The following is a 20,738-nucleotide window of genomic DNA, read 5'->3' on the forward strand; positions in this document are numbered from 1 at the left end:
GGATATTATTCAGCCTTAAAAAGGAAGGAAATTCCGACACATGTCACAACATGGATGAACAGTAAGGAAATAAGGCAGTCACAAGGGAACGTATACTATATGATTTCCACTTACGTGAGTTACCTACAGTTGTAAAATTCACCCAGATGAAAAGTAGAATGGTGGTTGCCATGGCTAAAAGTAGGGACAACGGAGTTGTTATTTCCTGGGTAGAGAGTTTCAGTGTTGCAAGATGAAAAGAGTCCTGGAGGTGGACGGTTGCTCAACAGTGTGAATGTACTTAATGCCACTGAACACGGAATTGTACACTTGACCATGGTTAAAATTGTAATTTTTAAAAAACATTTTATTTATTTATTTGACAGACAGAGATCGCAAGTAGGCAGAGAGTCAGGCAGAGAGAGAGAGAGAGGGAGAAGCAGGCCTCCCGCCAAGCAGAGAGCCCGATACGGGTCTGGATCCCAGGAGCCTGGGATCAGGACCCGAGGCAAAGGCAGAGGCTTTAACCCACTGAGCCACCCAGGCGCCCCACCATGGTTAAAATGGTAAATTTATGTTGTGTGTATTTTACCACAATTAAAAAAAAAAAAAAAAAAAGAACTCGGAAATAACACCGGTTTTTCACTAAGGATTGAGATCTGGCAAAATATTGAATGTGCAAAAGCTATTCGAGGCCCGGGTTTGGTTGCTAACGTGTGTTATTTGAAGAGCATGGAAGGAGTAATGGGTTTGCTTTTTCTTCTCACAGAAGCACAAACTTGCTAAAGATCAGTTTTCCTGAAGCAGATCCTATGCGGGAGCCGTCAAGCCGGAGGGGTAAATCGAAGAAGTGGGAAAATGGTTCTGTTGGATTCTCTGCACTTTGGAGGAAATTATATATAGAACCTGAATAGAATATAGTCCCTTAAGTTACTATTTTCGTTAAGTTAGTTGCGTGTGGAGAACACAAAAGGGCCTTAACTATGTGGAAGAAACCCTTATAGTAAGGCCGTGGCCACTTTAGAGGTCCTAAAGGCAGTGTAAAGCACTCTTCGGTGCACGATGAAATTACTGTTTGCCGGGCTCAAAGCCCAGGCGAATGGGCCTCAGCAAGCTCCCTACCCCGCAGCCTGCCAGGCCTCAGGGAACCAGCGAGATGCAGCTCCGCGAGGCCGCCGGGACACCCGGCTGCAGAAAGGGGGCGGGGTCTCGCCGAGAGAGCCCGGCGCGGGGGCGGGGCCGACGGCAGAGACCGGGCTCCGCCCCGGGGGTGGGATCGACCAGCGGCGGCGCGTCGCTGCGCGGCACGTGTGAGAGCTCGGCCCCTGGCTAGTCCACGCGCGCGCTCCGCGGCGCAGGGGCTGAAGAAGCTGGCCGCGCTGCCTATGTCGGGACGCCCCCGCAGCTGGCTCCTCCGAGTGGCGTTAGTCGCCGCCGCCCTCCTGCGCCCGGAGCAGCACGCCCGCCCCCTCGCCGCCCGGCCAGTGCCGCGCCCGCGTTCCCAGGCCCCGGGTAAGTGCGTGGCCTCGCCGCAGCCCCCGGGCTCCGCGGCTAGCCGACGGCCCGGCCCCAGGGCCCCGCCCTGAGGGGCAGTGCAGACTGGGAAGGCGTCCCGGCCGCGGCCTGAGCCCGCGGAGCGCCCGCGGTGCCTCCATTACGGACCGTGCCCGCAAGAGCGCGGTTGGAGCCCGCGGTCTTGCTCCCGCGGTGCCAGCCCCGCCCCCCCTCCCGGGGCCGGTCGGCAGGGGGCGCCGCGCTCTCCCGCCTCCCCGTGCGGTTTGCAGCCGGCGGGCCCAGGCCCCTCTCCTCCCTCTCTTCGTCCGGGACGCTCCCTAAACTCTTCTCGCTGGGGAGAAAACCGGCCTGTATCCCGGAGCCTTAAGGGCTCGGGTGTTTCGCGGGGCCGGTCTTCTGCGGGGTGAAGCCCACGTGCTTTTGTCCTCGTTTTCATCCATCACTGCTTACTGCGAGCCTCCTGCACGCCAGGCAGGCACTCAGCTGCAGCTTTAGTACACGTTTGCCAGAGTAGGAGCGAACAGGTTGGGGCCGAAGAGTCCTATCTCCAGCCCTCCGCCGGGTCCGTGTTCAATGAGTGGATGTTGTAGGTGCTGCTGTGCTTGTTGAAAACTCATCCGCGCTGAGTCCGCCAGCCCAGCACTGAGAGGTTTCGAAGGACATCCTTATTGCCTGGGTTATTAGCGCCTGCCAGGAAGTAGGGTTTGGAGAGTTCCGTTTGTCACATATTTGATCGCGCTGTCAGACCACTTTTTTTTTTTTTTTTTAATTCCGAAAATACAGGATTATGAAGGGTTTTTGTTTCAAGTCTCCAGTCTGATCTGTGAAAACAGGCATTCCCCCATTGGTTTGTGGATGCCTTGACAATTGACGGATCTGTCAAAAAGAAGCCAGTATACTCATATTGAAAAGGGGACGGATAGGCAGTGATTATGTTCAGTCATTAGGCAAGTAGCCAACAATCTGTATATATTAATTTAACAACTTTTGTTTTATGTGTGTGTTTATTTTGTTTTTTAAATATATTTTTAAAAAGATTTTATTTATTTATTTGAGAGAGACACAGTGAGAGAGAGCATGAGCGAGGAGAAGGTCAGAGAGAGAAGCGACTCCCTGTGGAGCTGGGAGCCCGATGAGGGACTCGATCCCGGGATTCCGGGATCATGACTTGAGCCGAAGGCAGTCGTCCAACCAACTGAGCCACCCAGGCGTCCCTGTTTTTTTAAATATTTTATTTATTTGACAGAGAGAGAGCACAAGCAGGAGGAGCAGCAGGCAGAGGGAAAAGGAGAAGCAGGCTCCCTGCTGAGCAGAGAGCCCAATGTAGGGCTCAATCCCAGGACCCTGGGATCATGACCTGAGCTGAAGGCAGATGCTTAACCCACTGAGCCACCCTGGGAACTTTTGCACATAACTTTTGGTAGAAGCTGGGGTGATACAGGTATTAATAAAACATAGCTTTTATCCCCAAATAGGAGACAGAAATTACAGTCTAGCTGATCTGTTGACGAAGTTTGCTCCTGACTCAGGTCCTTTACCTGTGCTAGTCCTACTGCCTGGAACTCATCCCACAGGCATCTTTTCATGTCTAGTTCTTCCTTCCAGTCAAGGTTCAAAGGACACCTACTTAGAGATGTTCACTAAATAGCGCTCCTCTTCCTCTTTCCCTTTACTGTGCTTTATTTGTAATTCTGCATGCAGATTTCTGAGAGATTATTACTTTATTCATTGATAATATCCTTTTTTTTTTTTTTGTTAAAGATTTTATTTATTTATTTGTCAGAGAGAGAGAGCGAGAGTGAGCACAAGCAGATAGAGTGGCAGGCAGAGGCAGAGGGAGAAGCAGGCTCCCCGCTGAGCAAGGAGCCCGATGCGGGCCTCGATCCCAGGACGCTGGGATCACGACCCGAGCCGAAGGCGGCGGCTTAACCCACTGAGCCACCCAGGCGTCCCATCATTGATAATATCCTTAAGTAAATGTAAACTTAGGGCAAGAAATTGTCCGTTTTCCCCCCCCTGTGCTTAGACTAGTGGCAGACTTATAAGGGGTCCACAGATATTTGTGGAATTAATGAATCTGATGGACTTAATGATTTTGCATGTTAGAGTGTAGTGTGTTCTGCCCTGGGGAAAGGATTGTTTATTGTGAGCTAAAGGGATTATTGACAGTTTGCAGAGGATGGATGTATTTAAAAAGTGGATGTTGTATTCTGAACATAGAATTAAGACCAATACGGCTTTTTTAAGATGTTCACTTTGCAGGAAATATGTTAAGGGACTATCAGTGTTGTATTACAATTTTGAGAATGCTAAACATTTTTTGTTGTGGGTGTAAAGGAAGCTTATTGGTGAATCTAATCTTAATGAAAAAGACTTTAAAATATTGTTAAGGGGCGCCTGGGTGGCTCAGTGGGTTAAAGCCTCTGCCTTTGGCTCAGGTCATGATCCCAGGGTCCTGGGATCAAGCCCCACATCAGGCTCTCTGCTAGGCAGGGAGCCTGCTTCCCCCCTCTCTCTCTCTACCTGCCTCTCTGCCTGCTTGTGATCTCTCTCTCTGTCAAATAAATAATCTTTTAACAAATTATAAAAAATATATATATTGTTAAAATTGTAATATTCCTGATCTCATTTGGGTCATTTAGAGTATAAAAGAGACAAAACCCCATTTTTTAGTCCTGTCTTCAAAAAATTGTGTAGGACTTTGAAGTTCATTGGAAAGTATCAGTAGATTCATTCTCTTCTTGGTTCCAGAATCAAGCTTCTGGTCTATATTACTTGACTGTGACTATATTACTTGACTATTGTTCTGGATTGTGTATTTGTGCAGCATAACATTTTTTAAAAACTTTGTTTTAAAGATTTTACTTTTATTTGGCAGAGAGCGAGAGAGAGCGAGAGCAGGAACACAAGCAGGGGGAGTGGGAGAGGGAGAAGCAGGCCCCCCGCAGAGCAGGGAGCCCAATGCAGCTGATCCCAGAACCCTGGGATCACAACCCCAGCTGAAGGCAGACGAGCTGAAGGCAGACGCTTAACAACTGAGCCACCCAGATGCCCCTAAAAACATTTTTTTTAAATACCATTAAAAAAAACTCCTGAAGCTGTACCCTCCACCCTTCCTCCCCTTCTTAAAAAGCCAGTCATTTTTTCCAGCTGTGAGGTACAGTGCTTGAATATGTATATTTGGATTTTCCTGAATGCAAAACTGATTTCCTTAGGAAAATCATACTGGGGTAGTCAGGGCGGTTTTCTCTTTCTGCTTGAATTCTTCCCAGCCTCTTCCATGTTCAGAGGATCTGCTCCCTCCCTCCCTCCATTTAAAAATTATATTGCATTTTAGTCTTCCCTTCTATGTAGTTCCTGATTATGAAAATGGTACTAATTTCAGTTTGCTCTCTCCTAGTCTAGAAGTTTGCACAGCTGTTCTAGTTAAATATGTTTTTATCTTCTAGATCCAGTGAAAGAACTTAGCAAAATATATATATGATATATAAAATATACATATATTTTAAGATTTTATTTGTTTATCTGGGAGAGAGAGAGAGAGAGCCCACGTGTGTGTGTGCTAGGGTAAGAAGGGGGAGGGTCAGAGGGAGAAGCAGACTCCCTGCTGAGCAGGGAACCTGATGCCGGATCAGATTGAGTCTGGGGAGTCCAGGATCATGACCTGAGCGGAAGGCAGTTGCTTAACCAACTGAGCCACCCAAGTGCTCAGATTTATATTAACAGATTTATAGACATTGTTATATTTATAGACATTTATAGACATAAATATATATAAATATATATTTATATTAACAGATTTATAGACATTGGTGCTATGTATACTTTAATAATTAATGCCTGTGAAAGGGCCATTGGCTAAAACAAATGAAAACTATAATTGGGAACACAAAAGTTAGATTAGTTAATGGGCTTGTCTTTACAGTAAAACATAATAAGAAAAATAGATTAGACAAGTATCCACAAGTATCAAGGAAAAAACTGCCAAAGAATATTAAAGGCCTGTTTATTTGGTGCTGTTGGCAGTGCTGTGAGGGTCTCTTAAAATTAAATGGTATTTGGGGGCACCTGGTGGCTCAGTGCGTTGAGTCTCTGCCTTCGGCTCAGGTCATGATCTCAGGGTCCTGGGATCGAGCCCCGCATCAGGCTCTCTGCTCAGCAGGGAGCCTACTTCCCCCTCTCTCTCTGCCTTCCTCTCTGTCTACTTGTGATTTCTCTCTCTGTCAAATAAATAAATAAAATCTTTAAAAAAAAAATTAAATGGTATTTGAAGGAGGAAACCATGTTTAATCATTAACCCAGAGAACAAAAGAAGCATAAGAAGCTTTGTTTTTTCCCCAGACTCAGCTCTGCTGTGTAAACCATCCATAATAAATATTAATGACCAACAGTTGACTGGGAACAGCTGTTATAGACCTCTGAGCAAGTCATCATTTTTCAACCTTACAGAGAAAGAAACTCAGCCTGTAGAGGGGCGAGCCACCATGTAGTGAAGGGCAGAACCCAGACTGGGTTGAAACCCGTGGGTGATACTTCATATGCCTATATTCTTATTCCGGGGATGGTAGGCATAACAGTGCTGTTCTAAACCTTCTAGAACTGTCTGCATGAAATCACTGATGTGGGCAGAAGGGAGAGCAAGGAGCTGGGGTGATGACCACATTCTGACCTCGGTGGTAACATCCCCTGAGGTAAGAGGTGTAAGGTGGGAAATGCTGAGATCAGTTTAGGGCATGTTGAATTTGAGCATTTGGTTCAGCTCTTCTGAGCTGGGTAAACTGGAGCCAGAGCCGTAATCTCTGGGGTACACCCCCGCCCCGAGCCATAGGGCCGAGGGGAGGCTTGAATGCATTTGTCGTGCACACTCTGCAGTTGCTTAGCTGTCCTCACTGTTGCTTTGGGCCCCCAGGCAATGCGGGAAGTTGGAAAGGGGTCTCGGCTGGGTGAATTGGAGCGGGGAACAAGACGGGTGGGAAGCTGGAGATAACCCCATTTAAGTGGCAGCAGAAGGAAGGGGAAAGAGCAGCTTGAGAGGCAGGAGAAGGGCAAGGAGTAGAAGCAGGGTTTCAAGGAAGGGAAGTAGTGAACCATGTCCCTTTGGGAAAAGATGTCAGTTAGAGCCAGGATGGCGCAGCTGTGGTTTGGGCACAAGGACGCCATCACGGAACTGTAAAGAAACAATTGGATTGGCGTGTTGGAGGAAGAAGCCGGATCTTCCCTCAAACGAACGTTAGCCCCACACCGGTGGGGCAGTAGTTTCATTTGCTACAATGTCTTTTTGTGGTGCCTGGAAGAAACGGCTGGTGCAGGGTGTATGGTGTTTGTGGAGGGGGTGGAGTGAGTGTTCAAATGACCACGGGTTCTTTTAAGAGGGTTGCTGTATTTAGGGAAGTGGTTCTGATAAGGTAATCCCTGTTTTCTTTGTGGATGGCCAGCAGGACTCAGAGAAGCCCGTCCTGACCTGGGATGGCTGTTGTTAAGAGAGGAACTCTCCTGATCCGGTGTGGTTTTCTCCAGCAGCAACCAGGAGCACAGACGGAGGCAGTAGCGTTGGTACTTGCCTGGGGTCTAGCAGGGATCATGGAGCAGGACCAAGGAGCAGGAGTGTCGAGTGTTGGCTCACAGATACTAAGTCTTGGGGCACTTGAGGAAGTGAGGGTGGAGGAGACAGTTTCTTGGAACCGGTCAGAAGAGCAGGTGATGACAGAGGGTGGGACAGAAGAAGGGAAAACATCAGTGGTTTGATTGGAACAGAATAGCTTGTGTATCTCTTTCTACTTTGTAGGTTTGAAATTTCTTGTAAGAAAAACAAAAGCTCAAAGTAGAAGATGTGTTGTTACCATCACTTAGTTTCAGTAATTACCTACGTGGTTTCAAATCTATACCTTTTCCACTTCCATTCATCACTGGTAAATTATCCTGAAGCAAATTCCAGACTTCGTCATTTTCAACCATAAATATTTCACTTTGTATCTTTAAAACATAAGAATTCTATTTTTAAATGTAACCACAGTAACATAATTGTACCTTAAAAAGTTGACAGTACTGGGGCCCGTGGGTGGCTTAGTCAGTGAAAGCGTCAAACTCTTGTCTGACTCTTGATTTTGGCTCAGGTCATGATTTTAGGGTCTTGGGGTAGAGACCTATGTAGGGCTCCACATGGGCGAGGAGTCTGCTTGAGAGTCTCTCTGTCCTTCTTCCTCTGCAAACTCTCACATACACATGCTCTCTCTTTAAAAAAAAAAAAAAAAAAAATTGATAATACTACCATAATGTCATCAAATATCCCCAGTATTTCTGCATCCCTGATTGTCCTAAACAGTTTTTTAAATAGTTGACTTATTTAAAGAAGAATCCACTCATTGCATTTCTTTTTAAGTTTATCTGTTAAGTTCCCCTCCCTTTTTTCCCCTTTGTTGTTTATTAGTGAAGGAACTGTCTTTCTTGTAGAGTTTTCCACATTCAGAATTTTGCCGGTTCCTCCCTGTGGTGGAGTTTAAAACCTTCTGTCTATGTATGCCATCTAACCTACCAATTAGACATCGAGTTCCAGTCAGTAAGAATGTTTCACAGAGGGGTGCCTGGGTGGCTCAGTCGTTAAGCATCTGCCTTCTGCTCAGGTCATGATCCGGGGTCCTGGGGTGGAGCCCCACATCGGTGTCCCTGCTCAGTGGGAAGCCTGCTTCTCCCTCCCCCACTTCCCGCTTGTGTTCCTGCTCTGGTTGCCTCTTTCTGTCAAATAAATAAGTAAATAAGATTAAAAAAAAAAAAAAAAGAATACGGGACGCCTGCCTTCGGCTCAGGTCATGATCCCAGCGTCCTGGGATCGAGTCCCACATCAGGCTCCTTGTTCTTTGGGGAGCCTGCTTCTCCCTCTGCCTCTGCCTGCCACTCTGTCTGCCTGTGCTCTCTCTCTCTCTCTCTTTCTGACAAATAAAGAAATAAAATCTTTAAAAAAAAAAAAAAGAATACAGATGATAGCACGTGCTTTCAGGGGCTTGCGGTGTGTTTGGTTGTCTGTTTGTTGTGACGTTAGTGGCCGTTCATGTTGGCTGGTTGTCCAGGCCCACTGTTTCCTTAGAGATTTGCTATTTAGTGTGTCTTTGATCTCTGTAGGTGAGGAACAGTTTCAGCACCTGTTGCAAGAAGTCTACAAAATATCTGGGGAGAGCTTATGAGCAGTCAGGCAGGAAACAGGCACCCCCGGGGCAGGGCGTGAGTTGTTGGAGGCCTGTGGGGAACAGTGGTCACTAGATGATGGGCGGGGCCGACGCAGGACGGTTGGACATTTCTGCAGAGGCTGTAACTGACATTCCCACCAGGGCTTCTGACTGTCAGTTGTGGAGAAGGAGCTTGATGAATCCTGGGTGTTTTGGGAAGGAGGTAGACATCCTGCCTACTCAAGCCAGGCTGCTGAGGCTGCGCTTCCTCCCCGCTGAGAGCTCGGGCCTGGGAAGGTCTGGGGATCTCCCCGTGGATCCTGGCACACCCGCTAGGGCTTTGTACCCTCACTGGGAGGCTGTCACAGGTTTGGGGGTGCCTGGCTCCCAGATGTTTCAAGGTACCTGTGACACCACAGGACTGTAAGTGGGCTTGTCTTTTCCCACCACCTGCTCCTCTGCCTGGGGTTTTCGTGCCAGGAAGAGCTCCCCTGTCTTCTCAGGTCCCTAAGGCAGAAAACCTGAGTCATCCTGGAGTGTTTCCTCTCTGCCCACATTTGTCATCCAGTCTTGTTCCCATCACCTCCTAAATGTCCTGGAATCCAAACTTCTTTTCTGTCGCCCTTGCCTTAGCTTTAGATCACATTGTACTAATTTCTTGGCTCAATTTCGGTTATACCCTCTTTTCTTTTTTTTTTTAAGTTTTATTTATTTTTTATTTAGTAATCTCTACACCCAATGTGGGGCTCAGACTCACAAGTTGGAGATCAAGAGTCACAATCTCTTCCCACTGAGCCAGGCAGGTGCCCCTTGGCTGTAGCCTCTTTTCTTTCTTTCATTCATTCATTTATTTATTTTTTAAAGATTTTATTTATTTATTTGACAGACAGACAAATTTATTTATTTGACAGACAGAGAGATCACAAATGGTCAGAGAAGCAGGCAGAGGGAGAGGAGGAAGCAGGCTCCCTCCTGAGCAGAGAGCCTGTTGCGGGGCTTGATCCCAGGACTCTGGGATCATGACCTGAGCCGAAGGCAGAGGCTTTAACCCACTAAGCCACCCAGACGTCCCTGGCTATAGTCTCTTACCTAGTCTTCCAGCTAACCCTGGTTTCTCTTCAAAGAGGTGCCGCAAAATCTTTCGAACTCAAAAGTCTAGCGGTGGTTTGGTTTTCAAGATGGAATTCCCTGCATTCTGCCTGGTGTGGCATCTGCCCACTCCCCAGCTTTAGCTCCAGACTCTCTCACTGTGTGTTTTACTCTCCATGATGAGCTCCTTGGGCCTCTTCCCGTGCTCCTTGCTCTCCCATGCCTCCTTGTCTCTGCACCTGCTACCACCCACCACCCCCCCACCCCAGCAAACAGCCTCCTTCCTGCTTTCTGTGACCTTACCCTGTCCTCAAAACTTGGCTCAGGTGTTCATTTCTGGTCTTGCATTAGGAGAGGGGTCTTCTCTGACACCCTGCCCATCAGTGCCCTCTGAGATCTTCTGTGTGTTCCCCTAGTCCCCGAGTGACCCCCTGTGCCCTCTTTGTCTTCCTTGCTGGCCTGTAGGTTCTGTGAGGGCAGCTTTGGTGACAACGTGAGCATGAGTTAGCATCAGCATTTCATGAATGCATATTCTTTTTTTTATTATAGTTTGTTTAGAACAAATAAGGAGTAAATACTTTCTTTGAATTAGAGGTGATTTTGTATAGGCGACTTCTGTTCCAGTTTCTTAGTTTCTTCCATTTTCTTTACTTAAATTTTTGTCTTTCAAAGGAAATTGATTTTATTCGTATCTTTCTGTACCTCTTCTTCCATTTTTTTTTGTAGTCATCATCATCCTCTTTTCATTTTGTGTGTGTGTTTGTTTAACTTTACTTTTCTTTCCATTCTAGATTTTTGACAATGAAGCAATATCAAATGTGGATTCTTTTTTTTTTTTTAATATTTGTTTATTTATGTAATCTCTACATCCAGCATGGGGCTCAAATTCATGACTCTGAGATCAAGAGTTGCGTGTTCCTCCAGCTGAGTCAGCCGGGCACCCTGCAAATGTGGATTCTTAAACTTCAGTTCATTGTTGTTATTCTGCTGTAGATGCTTCTGTAGTTGGGTTTCTTATTAACTAGGCCTTGGAGAACCTTCAAATATTAATTTTCTGCTGATTTATATTTATGAATTTGTTTACTAAGTTTGTAGCATGTTAATTTTATCATCTCCCTATATAATTAACACAGGAAAACTTTTATCTTTATTTCACCAAGAGTACCAAGTAAGATCAAATTAGATAAATGTATTTATTTTGATTGCCACATGTTACCCCTCTGGCAAGCTGCTCAGTACTGGGAAGTATGTATGGCTTCTTAGACTTTCCTTCATTACATTATGTGTGGGCTGGTTAAATGATAATCTGTGTTGTTTAAATTGTGGCAAAATACACATAACATGTAACATTAGTTTATTCATTTATTTTTATTTTTTATTTTTTAATTTTTTTTGACAGAGATCACAAGTAGGCAGGCAGGCAGAGAGAGAGAGGGAAACAGGCTCCCTGCTGAGCAGAGAGCCTGATGCTCGCGGTTGGATCCCAGCTCATCATGACCTGAGCCGAAGGCAGAGGCTTTAAGCCACTGAGCCACCCAGGCAACCCAGTTTATTCATTTTTTTAATAAGATTTTATTTGTTTAATTGAGAGTGATCATAAGTGGGGGGAGGGGCAGAGGGAGAGGCAAGACTCCCCGCTGAGCAGGGAGCCCAGCACAGGGTTGGATCCCAGCACCCAGGGATCCTGACCTGAGCCGAAGGCAGACCCTTAACTGGCTGAGCCACCCATGTGCCCCATCTTATCCATTTTGAAGCATACAGTTCAGCAGTGTTACACACATTCACACTGTTGTGCAACCAGTATGCAGAGCTTTTTCTAATCTTGCAAAACTGAAACTCTGTACCCAGTAAGCAACTCTACATCCCCTTTGCTTTTTATTTTTAATATGGTACGAGTATGCATTCATGTCAGTAAGTGTATGCACTATTTTTGTTTAATCAGTTTTTTGAAAGGATAATAATCTTCGTGAAACAAAGTTCAAGTGGCCTGACTGCGGTTTTCAGTAAAAACAGTCCAGCCACCCATACCCTGCCCTAGAAGTAACCACCTTTCCCAGTTTCTATTCACACTGTTTCGACTTATTGTTTAGTTTATGTACCCAGGCATCATTGTTCTTAGTTTTTTGCTAATATGAAAGCACTGAGATGAGTATCCTTATAGCTGAACTTGAAACACTTAGCAAAAAAATTTAAGCACTTCAGTTATTTTAAGATACTCCCTGAAAGTAGTATTTCTGGGTCAAAGAACATACATTTTTTTAAGGTTTATGAAACACACTCAAATTCTGTGCAGAAGTGTTGTGCCATTTTTCTGTTCCAGCATCAGGAAGAATTATTGTAATAAATGAGTTTTCGGACCCTAGGAGCAAAGTTAATTGTGCCTTTGTTTGCTGAAACTCACCCCTTAACACCTCTTAACAGAAGTGATTGTTACTTCCTGCTCTCTCTTCCTTCCCAAAAGGTTCTCTTAAATGTTTTCTTGGAGCCTTAAAAATGGAGATGACAGAAGTGACTGGTGTGTCGCTGAAACGTGGGTCTCATGCTGTCGAAGATAATGACTGTGTGGCCCCATCGGAGGAGGCAAAGAGACAGAAGGTCTTGGATGGCGGTCTAACCACAGGTCAGGATGGGCTGGAGCATGTCTCTCCTCCCAGCAGTGTAGATGTGCCTGGACCGCCTGCAGCTGTAAGTGCGGGAGAAGGTAGAAAGAATTCTGATGTGCAGGTGGAGGAAGAGGAAGAGGAGGAAGAAGATGGCCTTTCAGAGGAGGGTGAGGAGGAGGAGGAAGCTGAGAGTTTTGCAGACATGATGAAGCACGGCCTCACTGAACTTGACGTTGGCATCACCAAGTTTGTAAGTTCTCATCAGGGATTTTCAGGCATCTTGAAAGAAAGGTATGTTTTTATTTAGGTGTCAGGTTATTTTCATCCTGTTTGTTCTTTTCTTGAGGAAGAAATCAGCAAAGGGCTCTTCTATTTCTTTCTTTTCCTCTTTGTTTTTTTTTTTTAAAGATTTTATTTATTTAATTGACAGAGAGACACAGCGAGAGAGGGAACACAAGCAGGAGGAGTGGGAGAGGGAGAAGCAGGCTTCCTGCTGAGCAAGGAGCCTGATGGGGGACTTGATCACAGGACTCTGGGATCATGACCTGAGCCAAAGGCAGACGCCTAATGACTAAACCACCCAGGCGCCCTCTGTTTATTCTTCTATTTAGCTTTCTATCCCCAAGGATTGTTTACTGATGGTCACAAAGGAATTGTTAGGGTACGGAGTTGACCACCCCTCAACTAGACAGAGAACACTCTCGATAATGCAAGTCACACAGCGAGGTTTATTTCCAGCTAGCTGGGGTCCGAGTATCCGCCCAGCACAGCGGGTTTCAACCAGGACCCGGAGCACTCAAAGCCAAGGGTTTATATAGCATTTTCAAGGCACTTTTTCACAGCTACAGACATATCTTGTGCCCCACTTTGACAGTTTAACTTAGTTTAACCTTTTGCCACCCTGGCATCACCCTGGAGCTGTCCAGGCGGTTAAGTGTGATTTAGGTTTAGAAGAAATTTAACTTTATTTACATTTCCTTCTGCCTCAGCCTCCTTCAGTTTTATGGGGCGACCTTAGGCCTTGAGGAACTGAGCCATTTGTCTCTGGAAATTGGGCCATTGAAGAGATAGCCCTTTTTGTTGTAAATTACCAGGACATTTGCAAACCAAGGGAGACTCCTGTCTTGCAGGAATGTGATCTCTGCAAGTTAACTATTTGTTTTTCTTCAACATTTGATCCCTGTGGTGCCACCACCTAACCGCCCTGGTGGTATATGATTAAGTTGTTTTTTCAGGTTTTAGCTACTTTCTCTTATCTCAAGTTACCTGCGCGTGTGTGGGCTGATTAGGGACGCTCAGTAAAATGGCTTCCCGGCCGTCAGGATGGCCATTCTTTTTTTTTTTTTTTTTTTTTTTTTTTAAAGATTTTATTTATTTATTTGACAGACAGAGATCACAAGTAGGCAGAGAGGCAGGCAGAGAGAGAGAGGAGGAAGGAGGCTCCCTGCTGAGCAGAGAGCCCGATGCGGGGCTCGATCCCAGGACTCTGGGATCATGACCTGAGCCGAAGGCAGAGGCTTTAACCCACTGAGCCACCCAGGCGCCCCAGGATGGCCATTCTTATGCTAACCCACTCTTACAGGGCAAGGTGCCAGCTTTTGCTCTGCCAAGATGGCTGTACTTATGTCAGGGCTAGACTCGAGGTGGGTACAGCCTTGTTTTTCTTGGCCTCCACACCTGGAGCTGGTCTCCGGGACTTGTTTTTAAGTCCCCTGGGGGAAGGGGAGCAGGGACAGTTTAAGGGTTAAACAACAAAGTTATTGTTTAACCTCAGTGGAAGCCTCTGGCTAAAATAAAAATATAAAATAGGTCCTTACAGAATGGGATGGAGAAGAGCTGCCTAAATAGGCAGATGAAGCCATTTAAAGATGAAATGAGTAAATAAAAATAATTTTTGTGGCATGCCTTGCTCATATGTGAATGTGTGCTGTTTACTTCTTTAAAATACATTATTGTAAATGGTCTTAAGTTTTCTCTTGAATTGGTTTTCAAATCTTAAACTCAGCTCTTTCACCTAAATGTGCCATGTCTACAGTAGAAAGCAGGTGGATCTGGGTGTGAATCTGGTCCGGTCACTGCGTTTACTTAACTCAGAGCCTCAGTAGCCTTTTCCAGAAAATGGGTCCTAATACCACCTTGGGGTTTTTGAGAGGATTTTAAGTAATGTGTGTAGAGTATTTTGCATAAAAGTAAGCTTCAGGTTGGTTCATGGTAGACTCACAGGGTTCCGATTTAATTAACCGTCCCATATTTTAGGATTCACTTTAGTATGGACTGTCTCTGTAACATTCCTATGCTTTGATTTATGCATTTCTCTGAAAGAATATTCTAGAAGTTCAGAGGGCCTTTACATTCCAATACAAAGCCAAGCCATGGCTTAGAATTCATTAAGAAACCAGAAGAAATAACTCCATGTGAATTTTGTACTGAAGATTGTTTTTTAAATCCCTGTTTTGTACAACAACAAGGCTTAATGTTAATAAATTTTCTCCTAAAATTACTAGGAAGCAAAATGTTAATGCTTTGAAAATTTGTGTTTCCTTTTCATTAGGTACTCCGACTTCGTTGTTCATGAAATAGGAAAAGATGGACGGATCAGCCATTTGGATGACTTGTCCGTCCCGGTGGATGAGGAGGTAAGAGCAGCTCTCCAGCAGAAGTCACCTTCTGTATAAAATAGCATTTCCTGGAGATCCTGGAAATACAGATCTCTAACAGCTTTAAATTCTGTGTTTGACTCACTGGGAGTTTCATCATTATTTTCAAGGATCCTTCAGAAGATGTATTTACGGTTTTGACAGCTGAAGAAAAGCAGCGTTTAGAAGAACTCCAGCTTTTTAAAAATAAGGAAACCAGTGTTGCCATTGAGGTAAATAGCACAAAAATGTATGGAAAAGTTTCTTTAGGGTTTTGAGTGCTTCTTTTTGGGTGAACATATCTAAGTGTCTATTAGAAAAATTATAGTAGTTTATAAAAGGATGACCTTGCTCTATTTGATGTAAAAGAGCATTACACTAAAAATGTTTTTATCGGGGTGCCTGGATGGCTCAGTCACTTAAGCATCTGCCTTAGGGCATGGGGCTCCCTGCTCAGCAGAGGAGTCTCCTTCTCCCTCTCCCTCTGCCATTTCCCTCCTTGTGCTCTTTGGCTCTATCTCTCTGTCAAATAAATAAATAAATAAATAAATAAAATTTAAAAAAAATGTTTCTATCAGTGGCAGATAACCTATATCCAGATAAACTATAACAAAAAAAGTTAACGTTTTTGTTTTAAGAAAATTTTATACATGACCACAAATCAATGAAGAAAGGTATTGTTTGGAACCATAGAGTAACTTTTCTGTCACATGGTGTCTGTAGCCAAAAGACTAGGACAGCCTGACAATCAGATGTGTGGCCTGATAGGGAGGCCGTGGCCTTGGCTCTGCCTCCTGCAGCCTCTGGGTCTCAGGTGGGTTTTTAGAGGGAGAGGTGTTGGGGAAAGAGAAGGGAAATTTCTCTGCTCAACTTCAATCTGCTTCCACTGTGGAGGAAAAGGAGAGCTGAGCTACTAAATGCAATAGTGGATGCCTTTTCAAAAGCTTTTGTTATGAAAATTTTATTCTTCTCAATTAGTGCTGTCCAGTGGAATTATAATGTGTGCCATGTTTTTAATTTTAAACTTTCTAAAAACTTAGAGAGGTGAAATTAATTTTTACAGTATATTTTATTTACCCTAGTACATTTTAAAATATAATTTCAGGGCACCTAGGTGGCTTAGTCAGTTAAACATCTGACTCCTGATTTCAGCTCAGGTCATGGTCTCAGGGTCATTAGATCGAGCCCCACGCTGGGCTCTGCACTCAGCTGGGAGTCTGCTTGAGATTCTTCTCCCTCTCCCTCTGCCCTTTCCCCCACTCTTGCTCTATCTGGAATAAATGAATAAATTTTTAAAAATAATAAAAAATAGAATAGTTCAACAGGTAATCTATATACATATGTATTTTTATTTACAAATGAGATGTTTTTACATTCTTTTTTCCCCCTGCTTAATCATCAGAATCTGGTGTTCTTTTATGCTGGTAACATAGCTCAGTTCAGACTAGCCACATTCAGGGACTCCGTTGCCATCTGTAGCTCATGACTGCTGTATGGGATAGCGCAGCTCTAGGTGATACAAGATTTTAAGAGTCTTGTAGCATAAGATTTTTAGAATTTTAAGTTTATGTTAAATTCATTTTATACCATAGTTTAATGACCTACTTGATTTGGGGTTGTCCGAAATCCTGCTTTCCATCACTCCCAGTTAACAAGAGCTTACCATAACTTTCCAGAATTCATTATCTGCCCCCAACCCTTGCCTCTTCTTCCCATCCACCGAAATGTCCCCAAAGTATGTATATTACAGTTTTAGGGTTCATCAATTACTGAATTTACCGATGGACAAAATCTTGCAGTGCCGAAAAGAAAACAAAGAACTGTTTTGGGGAGCCATCCGGGAGAGCGGCTCGGGTTTCTCTTGCTTTACAACACAGTGGCAGATCTCAGCCCTGTAGTGTGTGTTTTCCTGTGTGGACAGCAAAATTTACTGTCATCTGAAAGGCTATAATCATGACATCTACTGAAAGTTTTTACCTTTAAAGATAAAGCCTGGGCACATTTTCTTGTTTGTAAAATGAGGACGGACTTGCCAAATATTTGAAGTCTAACTATGTGTTCAGTCATCTGTACAAAGTTTGATTCCAGCTCAGTGCTCAGTAAATACCAGATCTAGACTCATTTTTAATATGAAAATGTCACGTCTGTAATTAAAATGTAGTTTGTTTTCTTTTACATTTTTAATTTTACTAAAATATTACTAAGTTTAGCAAGTAGTTTAGTGTATCCTGGTGTTTTTCAGCTTGCAGGTTGCAGTCCTCAGTGGATCATGGAATCAGTTCACTAGAACTTAACTGACATCTGTGTGAATGCAATATGATGAAACAGAAAATAACAGTGTCTTGTACACATAAAGGATAAATACTGTTTTTGTAAAAAAATTTTAGGTCTTTACTTCTGGTGGTTGAATCCAGATACGAAATGTATTTCTTAGTGTAAGATTTTCTTAATGTGAGACATTCAGAAATTGAACAACAGTTTTTTGTTTGTTTGTTTGTTTTTAAGAGAGGGAACGTGTGCAGCAGGGGGCAGGGGCAGAGAGAATTTTTTTTTTTTTTTTAAGATTTTATTTATTTATCTGTCGGAGGGAGAGCGAGAAAGCGAGCACAGGCAAGCAGAGAGAGAAGCAGGCTCCCTGCCGAGCAAGGAGCCCGATGTGGGACTCAATCCCAGGACGCTGGGATCATGACCTGAGCCAAAGGCAGCTGCTTAACCAACTGAGCCACCCAGGCGTCCCGGGCAGAGAAAATCTTACACCCAGTGCAGAGCTGGAGCCCGACGCGGGGCTCGATCCCACGACCCTGAGAATCATGACTTAAGCCGAAATCGAGAGTCGGACGCTCAACCTAGTGTGCCACCCAGGCACCCCTGAACAATGGTTCTATAACTAATAAGTTTACATTTTCTTGATGTTGATTTTATTTTTTATTATGAACAAATGTGCTAGAACATCATTATAAAATAATTCATCTAAAATAGGGTTCACTGTGGGGCAGTTGTAGATTGGAGCATTCCAGGGAGTTGAGTGTGTGATCCCCCAAAGGCCCAGCTTGCCGACATCGCCATCTGGGAGCCCTGAGTCCCTGAGCGGCAGTGTCTGTGATGGGCGCCTCTGGAGTCTCACAGCCTGGATTTCACATCTGGCGCTGCCTTCCTCCAGCTGTGAGCTGGGACACATTCCTTCACTTCTGTCAGCTTCGTTTTCCTTCTCTCCGAGCAGGTGTAGGGATGGCATGGTGAGGAGATGATGGGGATTAAATAAGCCGACGACTGCGAAGTTCTTGGCACTGTGCCTGGCGGCGGTCACGCTCAGTAAACAGGCTCTTAAGATGAGCCGCGTTACGGAGCTCTGGGAGATCCAGCAGTCCTACCCACGGACTCTGTTACTTCGCACGGTTGATAACACGACTCGTGTTTTTACTGACTCATTAGTGTTATCTCTCTATTTGATGTTTGTTAAATCAGTAGTCGCGGTATTTCTGTTTTTAATAGGTTATTGAGGACACCAAAGAGAAAAGAACCGTCATCCATCAAGCGATTAAATCTCTGTTTCCAGGATTAGAGACAAAAACAGAGGACAGAGAAGGGAAGAAATATATTGTAGCCTACCATGCAGCTGGGAAAAAGGCTCTGGCAAGTAAGTGTGCGAGTGACCTGGCATTTGTGCTGTCGGGGACCGTCCTGCTCCTCTTGCTCTTGGCCCGCTCATGTTTCAGGGCTACTTGGCTGGTGGGCGGGAGAGGATATTGGCCGTGTCACTCTTTCAGAGAAGGTGGATGATAGCTTTCACGTTCACAGAGCAGCCCTGTAGAATGTGTCTGGTTGGGAGCACTGGGTCTCTTTTGGGAGTCACGATTTGCTGTAGTTACAGTGGTGCCGAAGAGACAGTGCTAGGAATTTGATACGTTCCCTGAGGAGCAGAATGGGCTCAGCAGTAATTCAAGAAGAAAATGGAAGGGTATTGCTCATTCCGTGCCTTAATGGAGAAAAGAAAGCTTTCCGTGAACCCCAAATCCCAGTGGCATATTTTCTGCCAAGCCCCTATATTGGAAGGCCTGCTGCTTTCCAACTGTGAGTTTTTTCACTCATACAAAAAAAAAACATAGAATATATGGGAAAGCACCCCTTTACCCATGCTCATCTTTTGTTGTATATCATTCCCTTGAAACAAGTCTAATATGTTTTCTATAGCCATGAAAATTTCTATATCCTTAAGAAAAAATAGGTCATCTGCCAAATCAGCAGACAAAATTCTAATGAAAATGACAGTGGGGAAAAAGATATTTCCTCACCCTCGTCCCCTACCCTTGATGGCTTCTATTAGGGGAGAGTTATTTCTGGATATATTTGTCAGAGCAAAACTCGAAGACTGCGTAACAAATGACTGCTCACGCTGTTGGTGCTTTGTCAGTCTTCTCTCAGGTTAATGCTGTGAGTGGATGAAGCCTTAATTGTTTGTAACTATGAATCTAGAGAAATGAGGCCATTATAAGAAAAATGGGCACAGAAATGAGGTTCAGCTGTGCCTGAAAAAAATAATGTAGTTGGTTCAGTATGTCTGGATAGTGACACAGAAATGAGAAATCTTGAGCAGGTGGGAGGAGAAGGTGGACATTGGAGCCCTCTTCTCAGTGGATGCTGCAAAGGAAATGAGATGGTGTGTTCTGGAACAGCTGAGGGCACGGGTTGTTAATCACTCCTCGAGCCACATGCTGATGTCTTGCTTGCTGCACATTTCTCTGATGTCTGAGTCACAGTATAAAATGGTTCTCCAGCCAGGGCTGTTCAGGAGTATTAATCCCAATGGAAAGTGATTTGAGTGGATTTTTTTTTTTTTTTTTTTTTGGCCTTCTCTCAAGATTGGCAGATGGCTGGTTACTGTCCTGGATGTAGAAAGGGTGCCATGGTGCACTCAGACTCCCGGTCTCTCAAGGAGCCCAGGCTGAGCACAGCTGCTAGTGAGCCATTCCTTGTAGAGAGGCAATTCCCATGTTGGGCAGCAGGCCCCCCCCTTTTTTTTTTTTTAAAGATTTTATTTATTTATTTGACAGAGAACACAAGTAGACAGAGAGGCAGGCAGAGAGAGGGAGGGAAGCAGGCTCCCTGCCGAGCAGAGAGCCCGATGCGGGACTCGATCCCAGGACCCTGAGATCATGACCTGAGCCAAAGGCAGCGGCTTAACCCACTGAGCCACCCAGGCGCCCCCAGCAGCTCCCTTTTAAAGGCAAGGTCCTGATTCTGCTGAGTGTGGTCATGAGGAAGCAGGTTAGCAAAACCTGGATTGTTTTGACTGGCTGCTGCTTGGAAATTATCTTTCTTTCCTAGAGGATGCTGGCCTTTGTGACCTGCAGGGGTGTTAGGGTGTTTATTTGCACGTCATGGTGGCCCTGAGAGTCTTCCCACCCTTTCCCCTCAAGTGAGTGGCACCAGATCTCTCACATTCTGTCTTTAGCCACATTCTCTATGCCTAAGCCATACCCACCTTCCTTTTTTTCCAAATAAGAAATTTCCTTAAGATTTCTTAGGTGAGATGCTGAGCTCTGTAGGACCTGAACCACCCTCCCTCTTTCCTTTGCACATCTTCAGTAAAATAGGAATTTCTCACTGGAGGAAGCATGAAGGCAGGTCAGATTGGATCGTCACCTGCATAGAGTTTTTTTTTTTTTTTTATTTGACAGAGATCACAAGTAGGCACAGAGGCAGGCAGAGAGAGAGGAGGAAGCAGGCTCCCCGCCGAGCGGAGAGCCCAATGCGGG

The 20,738-nt window shown here is 44.9% G+C and overlaps 1 protein-coding gene across 2 annotated transcripts in view; it reads left to right on the top strand.

The window, feature by feature from the left end:
* The first annotated feature begins 1,324 nt into the window (after positions 1–1,324).
* The window catches only part of LOC111155333 (pseudouridylate synthase 7 (putative)), a 57,960-nt gene continuing 38,546 nt past the window's right edge, over positions 1,325–20,738 (top strand). The window contains exons 1-5 of one of the 2 annotated variants that reach the window (XM_022515483.1): positions 1,325–1,491; positions 12,205–12,637; positions 14,898–14,982; positions 15,114–15,215; positions 18,475–18,619. In XM_022515483.1, coding sequence (XP_022371191.1) covers positions 1,365–1,491; positions 12,205–12,637; positions 14,898–14,982; positions 15,114–15,215; positions 18,475–18,619 — 892 coding nt within the window. In that variant the 5' untranslated portion in view covers positions 1,325–1,364. The remainder of the gene's footprint in view (positions 1,492–12,204; positions 12,638–14,897; positions 14,983–15,113; positions 15,216–18,474; positions 18,620–20,738) is intronic. The other variant, XM_022515482.1, reaches the window with a different exon arrangement.

Source organism: Enhydra lutris, unplaced genomic scaffold (genome assembly GCF_002288905.1).
Source record: "Enhydra lutris kenyoni isolate GAN:26980312 unplaced genomic scaffold, ASM228890v2 scaffoldscaffold40, whole genome shotgun sequence".
Lineage (NCBI taxonomy): Eukaryota > Metazoa > Chordata > Mammalia > Carnivora > Mustelidae > Enhydra > Enhydra lutris.